Genomic DNA, 22,120 nt, shown 5'->3' on the forward strand with positions numbered 1-22,120 from the left:
AATAGGAGGAAGTTTTGCAATCAAGGCCGCTACAAGTTGCGACACTGTCTCTTTAAAAACTTCCTGAAAATGGAAACATGTTTCTCTATATATATTTATATTTTTAAGTATGAAATGGTCTTTCCTGGATATTCAACCATGAAGCTGTTAATTGCTCTTACAAGGTAGAGCTTGCTGTAAGCAGGTTAAAAAGCATAGTTTTGAGGAATGTGCATCATTTGAGTGAGACTGTGTGTGTGTCAGAGTCTCCAGAAGAGGGAGATGGCAGACTTGTATTTTAAAAACATAAGCCACATTTTGTGCAGCCTTATTAGAATAATTCGGCCAAATTCGCCACTACCATGAGCTGGTAAGGGTTTAGTGTGGTAGTTAAACAGTGAAGTTGGCCTATGCAGGTAACAAAATACAGGCTTCCTCGATTCTTATTCTTTGAGAGAAATATAGACACAGCTGTGAAAAAGCCAGCAGGACGAGGAATTCCTCAAACTAATGTATGCTCAGGGGAAATAGCATCTAGAAGGGGAAGGTCATAAGGCAGAGAAAACATTAACTGCAAACCACAGCAGAACTGGACACCCATGTTACACAGACCACTGGAAGAAGCTGCACCCACAGAGGAGGAAGTGTGACAAGCGCTTGCTGCAACCACTGTTAAAATAGATTTATAGCGTCAAAATAGAATTACACAACAGAAAGTCCTGACTAGGTACAGCACACTGGAATCTGCTGCCTAGCTCGCCAACGTTTAAACCGGACTGCACAAAGCTTAACAGTTCTAGTCGATACTGCAAGTTCACCTCCAAGGTGGCACTGGCACGGTATGCTCAGAGTCCCTGCAGTGCCATCTCAGGTCACAGTGCTTGCCAACTGTCACTGCCCTGGCAGCATCATGAACATCTTCAGGCAAGGAGCTAATCTACTAAGGCCTGGACTATAGCATGTTCATAGTCCCTGCAAGCAGAGAGACAGAATTGCTAATGTCTTCACTTTCAATTTTCTGCATCATCACCAAGGCCCTAAACGAAGCTCTCTGCAGCCCCCAACGTGCTTGTGCAGAGGTTGAGACACACCTGGCAACGCTCTGTGGCTCTTGTCTTGCTTGGCTTCGTGCCGTTGAACAAATGAGATTTAATCCAAATGAACAGACCCAGAAGCTCAAGCCTGTCACCAGGGACATGGGGTGAAGGGCAGGCCGAGAAAGTGCACTAAGATGGCTATCGCTTTATAAATAAAAAGGAACTTTAAAACTCCATGGTTTAATACAAGTTAAATAATTAAAATATGGTATAAAATGTCAGTTCCTGCGTGTCTTTGCTGGTTTCTGTCAAGCTTATTTAGAAATTCAGTGTTCTTTACAGTTTGTTAATACAGTGACTGGTTCTAAACGTCTGATCTGTATTTAATAATAGATTGTGCTCTATATAAAATACTGTAAAATCCTGAAAAAAGCTGATACTCTGTACAAAAATATTTTACAGTAACTCAATATCTTCATCTAAAAACAGATTAGCTGCAACTGGAGTCTATGGGGAGTTGTCTTCTCTCAAGAGGAACTGATGGATGAATTGCTGGGCCCTCCTCTTCTCAGTGATGTCAGGCTTGGGCTGGCTGGGAGGAGGGTGAAGCAACAAGCCACCAAATATACTAGCTGCATAAAAACAAAAGAGCCCATCAGTCACCGGGGATCAGGCATTACCCCTAAAACAAAGCTGTGGCATGCATGGTACAGGGGTCCTGATTGCAGAAAGGGAGGGGGATTGAGAAGGGCAGAGTTGGCCATGGGAACATTTCCCTTGCTGGGAAACGTTGAACACTCTTCCTACTGCTGGGTTTCTGCTTTCTGGAAAGAAAACACACTGCTTTCTGCTGCTCTGGCTACAGTTTCTATTCCAGATAACTGCAAAATGCATGCCAAACACAAGAGAAGCCACTAAGAGAAACATTCAGCTGGTTATAATTCACGCTGCACAGTGCACAGCCACCCCAGGAGCCGACTGGACACTTTCTTTGCCTCACCAAGAATATTTGCATCCAAGCGGTTTTTCCCTGAATTTTTCAGTAGTTCCCGCAGAAATGCCATCAGATATTTGAACACGTTTTTATGGCACTCGGGCAGCTTGGAGACAATCTAGAAAGAGAGAGAGCGCCTTGCTGTGAAAACATGCACCAGAAATAACACTCTAGATGCCAGCCCTAAGAGTCCACACAACTAGAAAAGCCTCAGTGCTAAGAGCCTCCCTGTGCCACGAGACGGTGATTTCTTTGGCACTGCTATCCGTCCAGCACAGGATAATCAAACTCCGGCTAAAGCTGTAGAAGAGTAATGCCCCCCCCAGCAGCCCCTGCATTACCTGTCTGCCTAGCACATAATTGCTGGCGCTCTCCAAACAGAGGGTGTAGAACTCGTAGCAGATGACAGGCTCTGGCAGGCTTTCCAGGAAAAGCAGCAAGGCTTCGGCTACAGAATGGTTGCTGCCAACTGAGCCAAGGATGGTTAAAGGAAAAGGTCATGGGGTTGGATCCGGTCTGTTAACATCCCCGCTGAAGCTTTCATCACTGCCAAGGTCTCACCTTGTGGTCTGTACTTAGTGCCGTGGCTCTGCAGAGCACGCTGAACCCATAAGCAGCCTGGCATTCCTAGACCAAGCACCGTCACTGGTCCAGAGAGCACCGCCCAGGCAGAAACAGGGCCACGTGTTCCTATTGTTACTAAAGGGATACACACCTCAGTGGCCAGAAATGAGGGGGCTACGTTAACAAGGGAGCCCACAGGGCCATACAGGCTCCAAGCAGAAAGCTGCTCCCTGCCCCAGACACAAAAGCAGCTGCACCAAATGTTTCCCCAAAGGATACGGAGGGTGTCGTGCGTGCCTTTGTCCAAGCAGTCACGGATATGCTCGAATTCAGAACGCAGGCCGGGCTGCTGGAACAGGTCCTCCTGCAAGGGCACCGCAGTGTTACAGGGAGCCCCGAGGAGGGAAGCAATCCTTTCCCGGCTACCTCAGGATCCCCAGGAGGTACCCACAGACCACACCACAGCTCCCCCCACCAGACGAGTGCAAGGCAGGCACTGCCTGGGTGCGCTGTAGGTCGAGCCCAGGCTACGGTGTTGCCACACAAAGCTCAGATGCAGGAAACAGGTGCTTTCAGCATGTCAGGGTGGTTTGTACAGAACCCCATTGCAGCCAGGGTGAGGGAGCAGATATGATACCACCTGTCACCCTTTTCCTTGCTACACCCATGAGGTAGCACTACCTCCCGAGCCCGTCCCACTTGGGGCTCATTCTGCCGGCTCCAGCCAAGGCAGTTCATTCCCAGTCCGTTTTCCCAAAGCTTAGCTAGGTGCCCATGGGCAATGAGGGCATGTCTCTGGCACAGAGGCTGCCCACCTGCTGCGAGGCATTGCGGTACAGATGATCCACCATCATCCACAGCTCTTTGGGGATCTCCAAAGGCTTCTCACTCTGGAAAGCTTCACCGCTCATGTGCAGGGGCATCAGGGTCTGGAAAGAAGCAAACCAGCTTATTCAAGGCAGGCAAGTGCCCCACGGGACATGCAGGTCAGACTTATGGTTCAGAGTTAAGAACAAGGCCGCCTGGTCCAGCCATGGCTCACTTGCCATGCACCTGGGAAGGGCGACTTCCATCTGACAGGACAGGCAAATACACCCAAGCCCACACAGACGACAGCACCCAGGAAGCACAGCAACAGCAGCCCATGCCTGCACAAACCCTCCTACATGGGGAACCGGAGCAAGAAGAAGAGCTGAGGGGAGACATGAAGGTGCTGCCTTAGAGCACCAAAGGCATGTCGGCCAGGTGCAGTCCCTGGGTGTATGGGACCAGGGGACTTGAATGTAATCAGTGTAGATAAATCCCGGGATAAGGGAAAAGAAAACCAGACAAATGCTCATTAATGCTGTATGACAAGGAGATGCTGGGACACTTAAGTAACAGACCTCAGGTGAGCCCTGTCACTAACACACCAGATCTCGGATGGACTCTGCCGACATGTCCTGGATCGGGTCCCTCATGTAGCACAGTGTGTGGATGGGAGACCCGAAGCAGCTGGGCAAATAGTTTCCTGTCACCGACAGGAAATAATCCTTCCCTCTGTCGAGATGCAAAACCAGGATGTCTTCGAGCTTATCCTCCCCAGAGTTTAAGTTCGTAGCTGTTGATTTATTAACAAACATCTCCAATTCAACTGTAATCTCAGAATCTGCAGGGAAGTGAAACACAGGCATGGTAAATACAGTCATTAAACTAACGAGTCCTTCCAGACAGTGGACATGCGTAGGGGCCAAGATGTGCCCCAGACAGCAAGGACAACAAGCCAAGAAAAGCATGTTACCCGTGGATTCAAAGGGGGTGAGCACGTGGAAGCAAAACTTTCTGAAAGGTGCCTCACCCGGTAGCAGGAACCCCTTGCAGGGGTTTGCGATCAGCCACTCCTTGCAGTAGGTGTCTTCGTCCGGTTTGCTGATGAATTCGAACTGACAGGGCACCTGTCCGTTGCGTATGGTCAACTTCTCCACCTGCAGCTGCATGTATTTCACATCCTTGAAAAAGAACTGGGAACACGCAACGTCCGTGTCAGCCTCTTCCAAATCATCTTCACGAGCCAAATGCCCCTACCAACAACCTCCGCAAGGAGGGAAAGGTTTTCCCTCGGAGCTCCCTGCACTACCACTTAGTTAATAAACCACCCAGATGAAACACTCAGCTCCCAAAGCTGACTGTGATTCCACCTGTCCTTCACAGGGACCCAAGATCGTGCATGTCCATTGTGCATGCTCGAGACACATCCTTCCCTGAAACCAGAGCTGCAGGCGGGAGGAGCTACCTCTCCATGCCCCACTGGAGGGAGGCCCCACTGGAGTCTCACCCTACAGCTACAGCTGCTCAGCAAAACTCCTTTCCGTGCCCTGCCAACTTGGGTTTAGTAGGTCTTATGCTTTCCAAAAGCAAGTCAAAGCGATAGCTATTGTGATCTTGTCGCTCCCCTGACTGGGGAATGGCAGGGCTGTGAATTTTTGCTGGGGCCTTGTGGGAAAGTGTCTGCATCTCAGAACCCTGCAGAAGTAGTGGGGTGCTGCACGGTTGCTTTTATCCAGGGCCCAAGAATCAGAATCCCGCGTTGCCTGCGCTAGTCCAGGACCACCGAGCCAGTCTGTCGGATGGGTCAGCATGATCTCTGCCATTTGCTGCGAGGGAATATAGGGGTGAAAGGCAAGCAACTGGCCTCAGGCCTCACCACACATCTATGAAACAGAACTAAAAAGCCCTGATACCCAGCCTCTGCTTAGTCCTCTGAGCTATGCAGCTGCCTGGAAAGAGACAAGAGGAGTCCTGGCTTCCTGTTGCCTGTCCTGACAATTCATTATTGGACTTCTTCTTGGACCTAGGCTTTCCTTCAAGAAGCAAGAGGGGAAGCCCAGGAATGTGTCCTACCTCCCTCTGGGACAGGGTCACCGATGGGATGTTGGCGTTCTCCATCTTGTCCAACGAGCGCACTATTTCTTCAAAGGCTTTCCGGTAGAGTTCCTCGTTCACGATCTTCACCTGAAAGGGACACATACATAGCAAAAAGCACCTGCTGAGTCTCTGCTGGAGGGTTAGGAGATAGCCTGCAGACTACGGGGCAACCTGACTTCACAGCGGGCTGGCATGGAGAGTGGAGAGCTACGCAGGGCACTGATGCAGAGCTGCTACTGCAAGGAAGTTGAACTGAATCCACAGCCAGACTTCACCAAAAGACTTGTTCAGATTAGCGAGGAGCAGGTTCACAGCAGGATGAGAAAGAAATGGGCTAGCACTAATGAGCCAATATTTGTCCCCTCCTGGGCCCCACTGCCTGCCTTAGCGAGCAAATGAATCAGCCAGCCAGCCCTGGGATGAGCTCTTCAAGGCCCCTCAGTCCGTTACTCTCCTGTCGGCTAACGAAACATTCCTGCACTGCACGTCTCTCGGGAAACGGGCAAAACAGTGGAAATCTGCAGTGCAAGGGAACGCTCATGAAAAGCCATTGGTTGACATTTGCAGCTGATTTCATCTGCGTGTTACCAAGAGCAACCGGCTGTTATCAAACGGGCGCTCTGCTAAGAACAACGCCCCCTGCACATGGTGCTGTTATCGGGGCAGAGGTCCAGGAAGTGTGAGCGCAGAAGAGGAGGAAGCAGCAGAAGCGACTCCCCCCATCGGAGGGACAGACCTAGCCCAGCTATCGCTAGCAGTCGAGAGGCACCTACCCCAATTTCAAACATGGAGCTCACTGGCTTATGGTCACTGATCTTCAAAGCCATGTGGCTGCGATAGCTCAGCTGAGTGATATTCTTCCCCTTCCAGAGGATCCGATCACACCAGGCTGGGGCACGACACTTCTCACTGAAACCACAGAACGGCCACGTGAGACCTCCCCCAGGAAAAAGAGCACAGTTTAGACAACAGGGCAGAGTGTGGCCTGGCTGCGGGGGTGGGGGTGGGGATGCTGCTGTGGGAGAGATGGAGCTGGGCTTCCCCAGGACCCACATCCCTTTTTTTCCTTGTGCAAAGCTGCAGAGGGCAAACTGGATCAGTCTTGGGCATCTCTGCCCCACCATTCCCTTTGTTCACACAAAGGCCCAGGGCTGCCTGTCCTCAGACACTGCCTGAAAACCAATATTTGGAACCACGCTGATCACAGGAACTTTACAAAAAGTTTAAAATCCCAATTTTAAACTTACAAGTTCTCCCCTTGACATTTCTAACTGCTGCACAGAATTAATCATTCGGGCTCTTGTGGGCAGTGTCCACAGTCCAGCCAGAACCGCCCCCAGTACAACAAAGAACATCCAACAAAGGCCATGGCAGATGGGATTCTACAGCCAGCCCCCAAAATAACCCCCCAAAGTCTGCCTGGACAGGGCAAAAACAAGCTCCTCATATAGGAAGCTTCTTCCAATATCTCAAAAAATGTTATTACTGGCAAGAGTTAGGGAAATCCAGATGGGATCAGCACAAGTGCCCTCAAACCTAGAGACGGGATTCTCATTCATCCAAACAGCATACAAGTAAGACCAGAGACATTCATCTTGGAAGCAGGCTCGCATCAGAAACTTTTTGCCTTCCTCCAGTAAGTTGGGTCTAATGCCCCTTTTAGCTTGTTTTCACCGCCTCAAGGGAGACATGGACACGAGCTAATAAAGAGGAGGCGACACCTGCACACAGCTCACGTACCTAGTGTCCCAGTCATCACAGCCAGTGTCGTATTTGTAGGTCGGCTGGAAGGAAATCTCTCCTTCCGTGAAGCCTTCAAAGACAGCTTTCTCATCCATCTGCCTCTTCAGCTAGTACAGAAGGAAAGCCAAGAGAGGTGGGAAATGTAAATGTATGTAATCATAAGTTGTTCTGGAGCTACAAAAAGGACAAAGGCATAGCTTTGTGGAGAAGTGCACGCTTGCACACACACACACACACACTTCATCTAAAAGGTGCTGGTCAACCTCACCAAGGCCATTCACAGAATTGTAGAAAATGAGGGTGGGAAGGGACCTCAGGAGGTCACATCGAGTCCATTACTCAAAGCAGGACCAGACCCAACTACATCATCCCAGCCAAGGTTTTGTCTACCTGGGTCTTCAAAACCTCCAAGAATGGAGACTCCACCACCTCTCTGGGGAGCCTGTTCCAATGTTTTACTACCCTCCTTGTAAGAAAGTTATTCCTAATACCTAACCTCAACTTCCCTTGCTGCAACTGGAGACCATTGCTCCTTGTTCTGTCATTGTAACCATGCTGTACAAGCCAGCTTTGTGAGGAGTTAAAGCCCCCCCGCTTAGCAAGCCCCCTTCCCTGTCTGAGCAGTTTTTACCCCATGCCTTAGAGAGGAGGCATCTCTTCCTAAGCCCTGGTGCCCTCCCCACAAAGCTCTATCCAGGAGCGGGGTGGATGGTGACCTGCTGTACAAAGCATGTGCAGAGGCTGGCTGAGCTGCAGGGATGATTCTGGCCCATACTGAAAATAGGTGCCGGGGGCACCGATACTATCAGACTGGTCCACAGAATGGATATTACACCAAAAAGCAGCCTCCCATACATGTATGTGCTGTGCTCACAAACACCCAGGGCCAACCATGCAGCCACAGGCTACAGGGAAATCAGCAGACAGAGGCAGGGGCTCAGCTGCCCCTCTAGGAGACTCATCTGTACCTGGTCATGTTGATAAAGGGCTAGAAATGCCTTCTCTTCCACAAACTTCTTCACCTTCTCCATGTCCAGCTCTTCTATCCTGTAATTGAGGTCTCCCAGCCACAGGATCACACTGCAAGGAGACAACATACAGGGGCCAGCATGAAGAGGCTGACACTATGCTGCCCAAAGCAGCCAGAGTCCAGCTCTACCCATGTCTGCAGGTTATTTACAGAAGGTAGCAAGAGTTTGAGACCGATTTAATCCAAGCAAAACACAGGGAACCACCAACCCAGCCACTTCCTCGTGCTGGCTTTTGAAACAAAGACCTCAGAAATGTTCATTGTAATTGCTGTTGAGACATAACTGAGCCCTTCTGGCACCAGAGCACCCAGCCCTCCAAGGGACTGGGGCTTTGGAAACCCAAATCCTGCCTCCAGCTCTGCCCCCTACTAGCCCAGAGACGCCAGGCAGCCCACTCATGCCTGCTTCCCCCATTTGTAAGCCACATTGACCCACTAGTGTCACATGCAAGAGACTGCCCCAAGACCATGGATGGAGGCTCTCACACACTAAGCACAGCATTTGGTACAAGAAAGGTTATGTCCAGGTGAGAGCCCCACAAATTTATCTGTTAGCATGAATTGAGAGGCAGCCGCCAGCAGACTGAATCAGAGAACAGCCCTTGGCGCTCAGCCCATGGCTTTGCTCTTCCAAGCAAACTAGCAAACCCTCAAAAACCCTCTGGGGAAACGGCTACAGGCTGTTTCTATTTCACAGCTGAGAAGAGGGAGACATGGAGGTGAGGGAGTCATCCAAAGCCTGCGTTGCAGTGGGGGTCAGAGCAAGGAGCTCCGGGCTCCCTGGCCTGAGCTACCCCAGCACCTCCCAGACTCCTGCCAGCAAGGGGCTAACAGCAGAGAGCACAGAGCCCATCTCCCCTCCTGCCACAACCCAAGGGCAAGCATGAACTCCGGTGGGTGCAGGGATGGAGACCTGGACACGTACTCGTGCTTGTTGATGGTGAGGGGGGGCAAGCTGGGATCAGCCTGGCAGAACTGCATGCGAGAGCAGATGTCCTTGAAGTCCTGGTTCCTCCGCTCGTACTCCTCGGTGTGTGCGGCCAGGTGGGAGTTCACCATGCACACGCCCGTGTTGTGGAACTTGAACCTGATTGCCACTCCGCCTTTGTTACCCTGCGGGGAAGGCAGCGGAGCTGGTCGCAGGCTCCCCAGCACAGCGGAGCCACGGGGGCTGAAACAGCCTGCACAAGAAGCCCCTGCACTCCTGCACAAGCCCTGGGATTAATTATGAATCAGTGCCGTGAACCAGTTCAGCTCTCCCTAGATGGGAACCGCAAGGACTGGGGCATGCATAGTGCAGCTATGAAACAGAGCGGAGTTGCAAAGAATTCAGTGGCCACTTCAGGAGCTGCCTCTTACAAAGGCAGATTCTGCCACGCAGTGCCTGCAGTATCAATGGAGATGAAGTTCCCAGGTCAGAGAGATGGGCCACACGATCCTGACAGCCAAAGAAGCCACCTCCAGGGAAGGGAAGTCACATCGGTTCCCCTGATCTACTTAGTATGGGAAAAGCTGCAGCCTATTTCAGTCTCACTCAGCAGGGACCCACAGGGGAGGTAGCCCCCGGAACTCTGTGCTTCTCCCTGCAAGCTGCACCTTTTGCTGTCATATGTGGGATGGGGAGAGCCGATAATTAGTAGAGAGCTGCATGTAGGGAGTCACTGCAACATGAGATCAGGGAAGAGATTACTCAGCCCCTGCCCCTCCTACCATTCTTCCCATGATCCCAGTCCCCACGGTCTCTGCTTCCACTTCCGAGATGTTTGGCGCAAGGTCTGCCTTCACGTAGAGCAGGAGCATGATCCCAACGAGCCGGATCAGCTTCACCTGCAAGACAATCCCTGTAACATTCAAGCCTGGAAATAGAGCCAGAGCCAGGGCTGCTTCTGCGCGGCCCCTCACCCCATGTGGAGCTGAACCCGGAGCAGCGTGCCATGAACCAGACCCCATGCTGCTGTACCAAGCTGGCACGGTGCAGGAGCCATGCCTGGGCATCCCTATGGCATGGCTCAGCACAGGACAGGAGAGACTGGGCTGCTTCCCTGGAAAAGTGACCAGTGCCTGAAACCCTGCCTGGGGAGGCAGGCAGCCCCAAAAGGCACTAAGCCCTTGCAGGCACCCCAGTCCTGCCAATGTCCAGTGGCTGGAAACAAGCAAGGAGCAGGCGAAGGCAAGGAGACGGGATCAGGCAGCCTTCCCTTCACATTTACCTTGGCGTACTTGGCACCGGGGTGAAGACTATCAGTTACAGCTTTAAACCACTCTTCCTCCTTCGGTGTGTCATTGAAAAAGAAGGCTTCTTTGCTCAGATCAAGCTCCTGGAAACTGCGTTAGAGGAAGGAACCCATGGATGTATTCACTTGGCTTGGTAACTCTCCAGCCTTTGCCTCCAGGGAAGAGACATATTCACTGTGTGACGGATCAGTTAAAGAACCAAATCCTAACTAGGTGCTTAGTGCAAAGCTGAATTCCCGTTAGTGCTACACTGATTTAACCATAGCAGGGCATGAAGGGGTCCGAGCCCCACGGAGTCTCTGGAGAGAACAAACGCGCCTGGAATAGCAGCCAGTGTCGATGATGCAAACACTCACTTCAACCCTCCTTGCCCATCAGCAGGCTACACACATGCACCCCTGGGTGGGAGCTGGCGGGGAAGATGCACTTACCCAACGCAGTAAATGTCCGGAGGCTCGATGTCGTGGCTCAGCCAGGGCTGGAGGCTCCCTCTGGGCGACTGCCCATTGACGTTGTATGTCCCGACAAAAAACCTGCAAAGGGGCTTGGAGTCACTCAAACCTAGACCTGCAGGCCCAAACTGCAACCTGCTGGGACTGCCTGAGGCTCTGAGCAGAAAAGGCAAGATCCCTTAACTATGTGGCTTTGCAAATATGTTTAAGAGGAACTTGCTTCTGTGGGCACTACAACAGAGCAGGGTGAGAGTCATGTCACCAAGATGAAGGGATAAGACTTTCGGCAACTCTTCCGCATCATTTTACAGAGCAGTGCGTTTACAGTCCACAGGGAATGCATGCATTTCACAAAACCATGCCGAACATGGTTGGAAAGATCACCACAACTGCTCCTTCACCCACAGAACAGCTCATTCAAAGGGAGTTTAATCAAAATAAAGTGCTCAGCATGGATTGACCTCTTCCATATGAACGGTCTCTTCAGAACCAGGCACTTACAAGGATACCTCTGACCACTAACAGACAAATAAACAACCAGTCGAAAGCAGAGGATGCCCCCCGAGACGGGATCTGGAATGAGACCAAGCACGGACTGGAGCACAGAGTCTGTTGTGAATAAGAGCACTCTTCTCTGCAGCTGGGTGAACAGATTAGAAAGCAGGAAGACTCTGCTAAGTGGCAGGGGATGGAGTGTATTTTCTTCCAAGTCTCCCTCCACTCTGAATTGCAGGTAAAATTGCAAATGCTGTTGATTTTAGACAAGGCTTATGACTAAATGCATGCTCCCCAGCACCATGTTTATTCCCGAGAGGGGTTGTTACCTGAAGTTCTGGATGGAGGTATAGGAATCCTCCTTCTGCACAAGCTGGGATTTAACGATAGTATCTCTTAGCTCAAATTTCTTCACGGACAAGAGGGAAGCCTTGTCTGAAACCATCATGGTGGAAGACCGCACCATCGCACTGGTGACTTCAGTTTTGGGTTTACTCTGCCTGTAACAAAACACGAAACAAGTCCCTTTCATGCTCTACCTAACACTGCACAATTTAGAGTCTAGACCTTTAACACGCGAATGCGTGCACACACGTGCTCAACGCAAGGATCACTCCTGCTACAGAAAACCTGCTTTGCCTAGGTCAGACTCTTCCCACAGAGGGTCACCCAAGCTGCATATGACACTGCAAGGCCAGGATTAGCCCTTCTTGAGATCGCAGTCCCTGAATATACATGAGAGTTGCACCAGTTTAACTAAATGGATTTAAAAGCGGAGGTAAATCAGTGCAGCCAGTGAGTGGAGATGAGGCCTCACACATCTTGCTGACAGAATTTGAACTGCATTTTGCACTAGGGCAGGGAGGTGAATCCATCGCTGACGGGCTGCCTCTGCCCAGAATCCCTGACTGCAGCAAGAGAAGGGCAAGCTGTTTGCTCAGCCAGCCTCTGGCCTGAAACCCTCCCCTGATGAAGGGAGGGGGAAGAGAGGGTGGCGGGATGGCATTTGAAATGCAGGAGAACTGGGCTTTATTTAGTTTTCTGTTATTTTAAGACAGACATACTAGTGATAGTCTAGGAGACAGGTTTTGCTATGCATTGCATATTACTGGTAATAGCGCTGTTCCAGCGGGGACCCAGGGGCTCCATCTCAAAATTACCCCGTTCCACCCTCAGCCTTTGGAAGTGATGGAAGCACTGGTGTGTACACAACTGGATCCACAATCCCACCAGGGCTTGCACACTCAGAGCCTGGCAGGCCAGACTGTAGGGGGAGGTGAGAGGTTCTTCCTCCCAGCCACAGCAAGCCAAGAAGTCACTGCAGGAGCTTTCTATTTCTTCCCCCTCTGCCTCCACTGATACATAAGCCATTTACCTGGCTTATGTCCCCCTGGGCCTGCCATCAACTAATGCAAAGCATCCCCCTCTCTGTCTGTAGCAAACCCTTCACTGTCAGAATGCAAAATGCTAGAAGTCCATGCACACAACCCGCGTGTTCTGCCCTTTGCCACCTCCCGCTCCTGCCACCTCCTTATCAAAGAGGGTAAAGAACTGAAAACTTGCTGTACCTGAGGGCAGCTTTATCAGCATTGTCATGGCTCCAGCTCTGATTCACTGCCAGATTTTTCTCGTTCTGCTTGATGTCTTCAGACCCAACAACTCCTGAAAGAAGAAGCACAGGGAAAGGGAACCCTCCCTGAAATGCTTCAAGGCTGCGACAAATGCAAGGAAACCATCAGCCGAGTGCCTTCCCATGTTCCCAGGGAAAAAAAAAAAAGGCTTTTATTTTAAGAGCACTGAATTCCTCCGGGTGCAGCAAGGCTAAAGGATCTCTGCAAATATCAGCTACAACCCCTGAGCACAGAGAAGTTCTGCTGGTTTAAAAAAGCATGGGGATATTTACTTCTAATTTGGAAATATGCATGAAAGCCCACTGGACAAATACAGCTGTAGCTGGGACTCACAATTGGAAGAATACCGCATTGCAACCAGGAATCAAATTTCTCGTGGGAAAAGGCAGGGCAGGGCAGCAACCTAGAGGCTAACTGGCTCAGGAAGGCCAGAGCTTTCACGTTTCCATGCCCCAGGAACCGAGCCTGGGCCCTTTTTACTTATTACCCAAAGATCCACAAACCTGGCAAACCGGAATACCCCGCTGCCTCCAGCACCATCGCAGAGGGCGTTTCTGGCTGTGCTGACTCTATTTTAGTCCTGTAAGCCCTGCGAGCTGCCACTTATCTGAAGGATACCATGCATTTCTTCAGGAAACCTGACTCATTGACAAGCTTCCAGCAAATGCCATGCTCGCTACCAGAGATATCACGCCTCTGAACACCAGCAGCCCCCACGAGGACAGGGGAAGAAGGGGGGCTTATATTGATTCTCAGCCCATCACTTGGACCACCACCTGCAGGTGCCGAGTGCCCTGTACAGCCTAATCAGACTAATCGACCCTGCTAATCACCTCTCTTGGCAGCCCCCCTCTGCCTGCATCTTTCCATTTCACACAAAAACTTTCTTTCTGCCAGCCCAGCCCCAGCATCTGACTACAGCAGCCTCCCTGAACCAGTCATCCAGGGGTTGGGCTGCCTCTGCCTGACTCAGACTAGCAGGGCAAACCACCTCTGCACAGGTGTCCCTGGAACGAGGGAGGGCTCGGATGCAGCACAGGTGCTGCCACAGGCGGGTCAGCACCACACACCGCACCGAGAACCGGAGGGTCCGCTTCCCATCCGAGACTCCAGGCAGGCAGGTCACCGGCTGACTCGCTGATGAGGCTCAGAGCAGGAAACGCAGGTTGCTCGAGCAACCTTTGCTCCCAACCCCTACTCGCCTGCATCCTCCTCCACGCCGTGCTGGCTCCCACCCATAGCTAAGCCCTCCGTGCTCTGAAATAGCCCGAGGCTGCAGGGAGCACGGACAAGCGAAGAACGTGGGAACCAGATGTTTGCAACGAGCGCACGTGACTGGGCTGGCCCCGGCTGTAGCATTGCTACCTGCTGGGCGGCAGGGAGTCGAATTCTTCCCTGCGCTGGGTGCGGGTGGCGAGACCCGGCTGACCGTCACTGCCCGCTCTCAGGAGCAGGCTGGAATCACCCCTGGGGTAACGCAGCCTGCCGGACGCGGTGCTATCTTTCCCTGGCTCATAACTGCGGGCTGGCTTGCAGAGGGTGGCACTGCTTGCTGTCACCCCTGCGCCAACATCAGGGCTGCTCCCGACGCCTACGCAATCACATCAGCAGGCACCAAAGTCCAGGAGTTAGCTGGCCTTGGGCAGCCCTGAGCAAGCACGCACACCCCGGTCGGTGCAGGAGGGCTTCCTGGCGCAGCGGGGAGAGCAGGCCCCGAATACCCTGGCTGGGGACCTCTGCTGAGCCCGCTGCCAGGCAAGAAACAGTGGGACAAGGGGCACGGCCATGCCCCTCACTTCCAGAGGGCACGTGCATCTGCTGCCAGCACCAGCTCACTCGTGTCCGGGGACAAACCCAGCTCTCCGGAGCAAAGCCAGCCCCACCCCAGTGGAAGCAATGTCTTACCTACCGGATCTCAGCCTTGCTACCAGAGGAGCTGCCCCACACCTTGCTCACAAACTGCCAGGTCTTCCCCACTCACTGCGAATGCCTCTGCGCCAACTGCGCTCAGCACTTGCTTGAGTGACCAACTACTCTTAAAAGGGAAGATTTTCTCAGGGTTTGTTTCTTTTGCTGCAGACCCAAGCGGGCTGGGTGTGTGCAACTTGGCTACACCCACATCTCCTGATAACACAGGGCTTGTTTCTGAGATTATGCACCAAATGAGCACAGGGAAAGACCAGCTCTGCTCACTCAAAGGCAGAGCTCAGCTCTGCAGAGCTGCAATCACTATGGTGGAGAAGCTTAAGATGTTATCAGGCTTGCAGTCTGCTCCCCAGGCCCTTCATTCAAACCACATGCAGAATGGAAAGGGCTTCACCTGGGTATTGAGAACCGGCAGACCGGAAAATCTCTGTCCTCATCTTGGGAAGCCTCCATCTGCCCACAGAAAAAGCCCCCTGAGAACAAACACTTGGCAGCAGGATTTACTGGTGTTTGATTCTCATCAAACTCCTTTATGCTCGCACAGCCAAAACCCACATTGCATCCGAGTAGGGCCACTCCTGAAAGGGACGGAGTGATGGCTTGGCTCCATCAGGAAGCCAAGTAAGAAGAGACACCAGCAAAGATGTTCTCAAAGGGCCGCTCTCTTTAGGGCACAGACCAGGTCTGCATTGGTGCCTTTACCCCTACAGAGTCGTGCAAATAGCCCGGGTTGCGAGGGAGCAAAGCCTGCTGCATGCAGGGTCAAGCCGGGAGCTGGACCTTGTTTCCCATCTCCAACAACAATCCCTGCCCTCATCTGCATGAAAATGGGCCAGGCTGGAAGAGAAGCACAGGGGACTCCTGACAAGCTATTATCAGCCCAGGTTGATAATTAGCAGCTGGCCAAGGAGGTGCCTCCGCACCCCATGCTGCCTCCCCTGGGAGAAGCCTGGAGGAAGGATGTAGTCACTCCTGTTGGACACTTCAGAGAGCCTCCAAAGCATTTCATCCTCCTTAAAACTGGACAGGTCGATGCTGGGGAATACCTGACATGGAGCAGCAATGCACACTTGCCCCTGGTGTGGGCTTACAGGCACCAAAAAGCCAGCAGAGCAGCTTGGAGCCTTTTAAACCACCCCCAAACCAAGCCAGGGAGAGGTGGCAACGGCTCAGGTGCTCCCTCGCACCAGAAAAACCAGACACGCATCAGTGACGAATTAAGTGGAAGTACGAGTGAAAAGTCCTTCGGTTGTTCTGGGGCAGCGCTATAAGTCTTCTCCCTAGGCTGCAAGTCAGCCACTCAGCGGTGCCCGGGGCCCTGCACACTTTCCCGAGGAGACCCTGCAGCCAGCCCCAGCCCCCAGGGCTGCGTCACCAGCCAGCTGCCACTTTCAGTCTCTGAGCCTCTGGGTTCACCTCGTCCCCTTGGCCAGCATGTGGGCAGGGCGAAGCCACAGCTGGGAAGGCAAGAAAAAAAAATCACTTCAAATTCATCCTTCCCGCAGTGAGCCCTGCAGCCGGCGGAAGACTGCTGCACCTTCCCAGCCGCCATCCACACAGCCGCTGGCTCCAGCCAACTCTTCCAACAGCAGCACCGAAACCACCTCACAATGCCACGCTGCAGGCACGAACCAAACACCACCTCAAAGGCCTTGTCTGCCTTGGCGGGCTCCAGCGATGCCGGGAACACGTGGCTGGGGCAGGGACCCGTGTGCGCGGTGCAGACAGAGTGCTCTTCCTGCGGACACGCTCTGTGCAGGTGGGATAAAGCCATCCCTGCCGCAAGCAAGGAGCCACATCAGTAGAGCCGCGTTGCCAGTATTGCAGCAGCTACACCACAGATCCCAACCACTTTGTGGCCTGAGGAGCCGGCAGACATCACGAGGGCAGACCTGACCCAAGAAGCCGGAAGCATTCGCATCCTTGGCTGGCCTGGCCAGACAGACTTTTGAGCCTGGGCAAGGAGGAGGCGGCTGATGTCAGGAACAGGTAAGTGGCTGAGTGCATGACCACGGTGCAATGCCCCGTGCTTCCCATGCAAACCTTGTGCGAACAGAAAGCTGCTTTGTGAGGCAAGAAACGTGCACAGGGCCCGAATGGCGAACAGGATTTGCAGTTAAATGGATTTAAGGGCTAAAGAGGCGCTTTCTATTAAAAGGCAGTAAAGACGCAGTTCAAAGACTGTCCTGCAGCCAAACAACTGAGCCTGCGTCTCAGGAGATCAACCTCGGCTCCAAACTCTGTGCATTGAATTCAGTTAGCTTTGCCAACTGATGCCAGCCAACACCTCCCTCCAGTCACTATGAACACTGAATAGCAAAGGAAATGGGGCTGGACTCGATGATCTTCCGAGGCCCCTTCCAGCCCTAATGTCTACCGTCTTTGAAAGCAAGCAGAGGAAGTGCCCAGTCCCTGCAGGGAAGCAGGGGCAAGGGAGCCCTTCCTTACGTTACAGCTTAGGGCTGGGGAGGGTCTGCTTGGACTGTACCTGGAGGTTTCTCCAAACCAGGACTCCAGACAGCACGCTGACAGGGGCTTGCCACCCATGCAGCAACTGGCGGAGGCTGTGCTAGCTCCAGACACCGGGTATATTAGCATTCTCCACTGGCGTCACCCTAGCTATTAGGAGGGAGGAGAAGAACAACCCTGAAAACTGCCCGACTCGAAAACAACAGAGCAAAACCTTGAAACAGCAACTTTGTCAAGGTCTAATCCCTGGCTCCGATAATAAACCTCCCCCCAAGAGTCACACAGGCAGGGACGACAATGTTGCTGTGCTTCAGAGATAGGGGTAGGGATTTGCACCGAGCCAAGGGCGGCGTGCTTGCACACAGCAGTACTTCCCTCTCCAAAAATACATACGCCAAGATCTCTCCCAAACCAGCAAAGGTGTTTTCTGCTTCAAGGCTATCCAGAGGGCAGGTCAGATGGGACATCTCAGTTTCCCTCGGACCGTCCCATGCTGTCCTACCAAGCACAGGCTATCACATGCAGTTAAACCCGGGAGAGAAGGAACAGCAGAAAAAGAGGATATAAAACTGAAAAACAGAGAAGGAAAAAGAAGGAGTGCAATTCTGAAGCAACTTCATCTAGAGGGAATAAAGATCTCCATGAAACCGGAGAGGCGCGATAGGTGTTTGGAGCTAGAAAGCGGGTGCAGGAATGATCCATGTCTACTTCTACTCCCGGTCCCCCACGGACCTCCGACGAACCAGGCCGGCCCTCACCTGATCACCTTCCCCACTGCAGGGGAGACCGAGCACAGGGCTCCCTCAAAGAAGGGACGATGGCCTGTAACAAGCGGGTCAAGGAGGGTGCTGGAGCATACACGTGGCCAGCGATGACTGAAAACGAAACCAGTTCCACAGCTCTTCCCGTCACCCCTCTACGTTCCTGTCACGCCAAATGGATTCACTTGCAAAACACACTCTGACTTGCAAGAGAGTCTGGGGAAGAGAGGGAGCCTCAGCCTGTCCTGCCGGACCCTCCCAACTGCAAACAGCTCTTTGCAAAAGTTCCTGTGCTCTGCTTTGCATAGCCTCCATGCAAATATAGCCCTTGCTTCCTCTTGCACAGCAGACGTGCTGCGCGCATGGGTCAGAGGGCCTGCAGTGGCCAACCCTCCAGAGAAAACCATGTCTCTGGCAATGACGGGGCTTCCGCCAGACCCGAGCAGCGGTCACAGCAAACACCGGGACCCGCACTGGGGCCCTGTGCCTCTAGCAGAGGGACTGGGCCACCACCAAGCGACACCCAGGGCCAGCCCAATTCCCACAGGTGTCAAAAGAGCCCTTCCACTCAGCAGGAGCTGATCCAGCACACAGGGACCCTTCTCCTGCAAAGCACCTGCTCTGCCCTGCTACCACCTGTTAGCCGGGAGCAGGACGAGCAAGGAACCCTGCTGCAGTGGCTCGAGCCCCATGTGCAGGTGCAGGATGGTGCTCCTGTTACTAGAGCACTTGCTCGCTTCCTCTGTGCTGCCGCCCAGCACCACGCGCGCTTTAATGCACTTACCCCACAACGCTCCAGGCCAGGAGGGAACCAACCTCCATTTTAGCGACGGGAGATCAGGGCCCTGGGGTCACAGAGGGCCCCAGGATGTGGGTGATGTAAGTGCTGTGCTCCGGCGCACGTTGCAGAACAGGAAGCTGAGATGCAAAAAGTTGCACAGGGAAGCAGACCAAAAAACCCCAGCACTGCCTGAATCCTGAGAGCAGCTCACAGAGCAGGGCACTGCAAACAGCCAAGAAACTGCACCTGGCGGGCTTCCCACCTACCTACGCAAGGACGGTCCACCCCAGCAACACCTTCACCTGACAGAAAAGGAGCGGTGCTTTCCTCGGGGGGCTGGCAGCACTACACCCCTCCGCATCCCGGGGAAAGTTCCCCGAGAGGAAACAACACAGGTCAAACTCCGGGACTGAACTGGAGCACACGCAGCTCCGGACACCGAGAAGGGAGACGTTTGCAAACACGCCTCTCCGTGGCAGAGTCCCTCCCTCCTGATGGTAACTGGCCTGATTTTCAGAGGTACCAAGACCTGGAGCAGACCAGATGTGCGCAGCCACCTCCAAGGGCTAGAACGGGGGGGGCTCCACCTCTTTAGACTGAAAGCCCAAAGACACCCCTTGTTAGACTCGGGGCAGCCAGCTCTTAGGTGCAGGGAAAAACAACACAGCAACGTTTCTGCTGCACAGATCTCAGAAAGCCCATAGGTGGAGCGTGTTTAACAGGGGGGATTCCTGTTTGAAACCTCTGGGTGGATCTCCCGAATCGTGTTTGTGCAGCTAACAGTGCTCACGTTATATAGAGCCCTGCTGCATCCTCGAAAGGACCTCGGGGTTCAAAACTGCCCTCCCTCCGTAGCGCTCGAGCAAGACCCTTTGCCCAAGCGTGGATGTAAGTAGACCAGCACAGTCATCCCCGTCTGGGCAGAAGAGTAATCTGCTCCAGCATGAGACAGTTTTGTCTGTTCCAGCCACAGACCAAGCCTGAGATTAGTCATACCTTTTTCAGGGAGGAGCGAAGGCCCAGAAATGCAGCTCTGAACCCTATGATGAAATGACCCCCTGCAAACAGGTTTTCAACACAGCAGCCTGAGAAACAGGAAGGCAGAAGGCGGGAGGCAATTAGGAGATGACACTCACGTGACCACCCTCCCAGCCACAAGCTCAGATAAGAGGCTGCGTGCATGAGAAGGAAACCACGGCTTATTAGGCTCTAACTCCCGAGGCGTGCAGAAGCGGCCTGTCTAGGACACGGACTGACCCAGCGGCAGGAATCTGTAAAGACAATCCAGGGCTTGGCAAGGGGCTGGCCCAGACACAAGGACATGGATGGGGCCCGCAGGGCCAGGGAGCAACCCCCTACATGATGCAGTGCTCCTAAAACACCCCAAGAAAGTGCCCCCAGGGCTCTTCTCGAAAACCCCATCACGCCCCGGGGAGCTTGCTGCACTGCCTTCCCGCTCTGCCAGGGCTGATCTCAGCCTGCCTTGCTGCAGTGCGGACCCGCCGCTTCCTGCCCTGCCCTCCCCGAAGGAGAACGGTGGTCTACCCTTGTCCTTCGGGCAGCCTGGCATGCATCTGAAAGCTCCTGCCGTGTCCCACCTTAACCTCCCTTCTTCCGAAACAAACACACCTCGGCCTCTCGAACGCCCCTCTCTTGGCTGGATGGCACCCCTTGTTTTTGCCACCTGCCTCCTTAAAACACAGCACTCAGGACTGGTCTCAGTGGGGCGGTCGACAGGACAAGGAGCAATGGGCTCAGGCTGCAGCAAGGGAAGTTGAGGTTGGAGATTAGGAAAAACTCTCTCACAAGGAGGGTGGTGAAGCACTGGACCAGGCTCCCCAGAGAGGGGGTGCAGTCTCCATCCTTGGAGGTTTTTAAGACCCAGGTAGACAAAGTCTTGGCTGGGACGGGTCCTGCTGGGAGAAGGGGGCTGGACCCCCTGGGGTCCCTTCCCACCCTCGTTTCTATGAACTGCCCACAGGACTCCAACTGAGGCCTGGCTGGCACCATGTCGAGTAGGACTATCGCTTTCTGCAACGTAGAGCTGCGATTTCTGCTCAAGCAGCCCAAAACTGCATTTGCACACTGCTGACTCACGTCCAGCTGTTCCCACCGAGACCCCTGGATCCTTCTCAGCAACACAACTGCCCTGTCAACCTCCCGTTCTCCAGGGGCTTTTCTAGTGCACGGCTCCCCACTCCCTTCAAGGGGCTGCTCCACTCCCCCACGGTGCCTGCAGCATCTCCCGCTTGTCACTTGTTTCTGCATCTGCATCCAAATCATTCACAGAAGCACGAACACCAGACCCCTGCGGAAACCTCCCGCCAGCCTGACGCTGATCCATTTAACGCTGCGCTCTAATTGCAGTTCTTCAGCCACTTTGATATCAATGATACATAACCGGCTGTTGTGATGCACGAGCCATTCGCTTTCCGTTTATTGCTGTAGCTCATCTGAGAACGGCGTGTCTAATGCAGCTTCTGGAAAGTGTCAGTCTAAGTGTGTTAAGCAAACAGTGCCTCTTAATTCTATTTTCCTCCTACATTTACAGGCTTTTGTTAAAGATCTCTGCTGCCTGGATCACTTCCAGCAGAAAAAAGCCTCCCGTAACCCTGGAAGACGGCACGGAAAGGCAAAGAGCTCCTGCAGGCTCCGAGCGCGTTGCTAGCTGTTAGCCGGGAGCAGGGCGAGCAGTGAACCCCGCTGTGGTGGCCCGAGCCCACGTGCAGGGGCAGGATGGTGCTCCTGTTACTGGAGCGCTTGCTCGCTTCCTCTGTGCTGCCGCCCAGCACCGCGCGTGCTTCAATGCGCTTACCCCACAGCGCTCCAGGCCAGGAGGGAACCACCCGCCTTTTAGCGAGGGGCGATCAAGAAGCTAAGTGACATGCCAGAGGCTGTGCGGACGCCTGCCGCAGCGCAGGGCCCCGGCTAGCGCAGCGCACAGGACCCCCGTTGTAAAGCGCCAGCCGCAGGTCTGCTCCCACCATTTGTACGCAGCATCGTCAGGGGAGAATGTTTTGCTGCAGGTTTTCGCCGAGCTGGCGGCGAGCGGGAAGCTGCGAGGTCAACGCCGCTGCAAGAGCAGCCCAGAGCCTTGGTTCGCGGCCGGCGCCGCCGGG

At 53.4% G+C, this 22,120-nt stretch overlaps 1 protein-coding gene across 6 annotated transcripts in view; it reads right to left on the reverse strand.

Annotated features, from left to right (window-relative positions):
- Nucleotides 1-638: 638 nt before the first annotated feature.
- Nucleotides 639-22,120, reverse strand: part of INPP5B (inositol polyphosphate-5-phosphatase B) — a 23,682-nt gene continuing 2,200 nt past the window's right edge. For 2 of the 6 annotated variants that reach the window (XM_019547913.1, XM_019547914.1), the window contains 17 exons: nt 13,002-13,095; nt 11,763-11,933; nt 10,918-11,019; nt 10,462-10,576; nt 9,962-10,078; nt 9,177-9,364; nt 8,190-8,301; nt 7,219-7,328; nt 6,252-6,387; nt 5,455-5,565; nt 4,412-4,574; nt 3,987-4,222; nt 3,390-3,503; nt 2,854-2,938; nt 2,352-2,479; nt 2,017-2,128; nt 639-1,648 (listed from right to left, as the gene is read on the reverse strand). In XM_019547913.1, the coding sequence (XP_019403458.1) occupies nt 1,524-1,648; nt 2,017-2,128; nt 2,352-2,479; nt 2,854-2,938; nt 3,390-3,503; nt 3,987-4,222; nt 4,412-4,574; nt 5,455-5,565; nt 6,252-6,387; nt 7,219-7,328; nt 8,190-8,301; nt 9,177-9,364; nt 9,962-10,078; nt 10,462-10,576; nt 10,918-11,019; nt 11,763-11,933; nt 13,002-13,095 (2,219 nt within the window). In that variant the 3' untranslated portion in view covers nt 639-1,523. Of the gene's footprint in view, nt 1,649-2,016; nt 2,129-2,351; nt 2,480-2,853; nt 2,939-3,389; nt 3,504-3,986; nt 4,223-4,411; nt 4,575-5,454; nt 5,566-6,251; nt 6,388-7,218; nt 7,329-8,189; nt 8,302-9,176; nt 9,365-9,961; nt 10,079-10,461; nt 10,577-10,917; nt 11,020-11,762; nt 11,934-13,001; nt 13,096-13,567; nt 13,787-14,055; nt 14,390-19,267; nt 19,550-19,997; nt 20,396-22,120 lie in introns of those variants that run through there. The other 4 variants (XM_019547918.1, XM_019547919.1, XM_019547915.1 and 1 more) reach the window with 4 other exon arrangements.

Source organism: Crocodylus porosus, unplaced genomic scaffold, assembly GCF_001723895.1.
Source record: "Crocodylus porosus isolate Cpor-Errol unplaced genomic scaffold, CroPor_comp1, whole genome shotgun sequence".
NCBI classification, from domain to species: Eukaryota; Metazoa; Chordata; order Crocodylia; family Crocodylidae; genus Crocodylus; species Crocodylus porosus.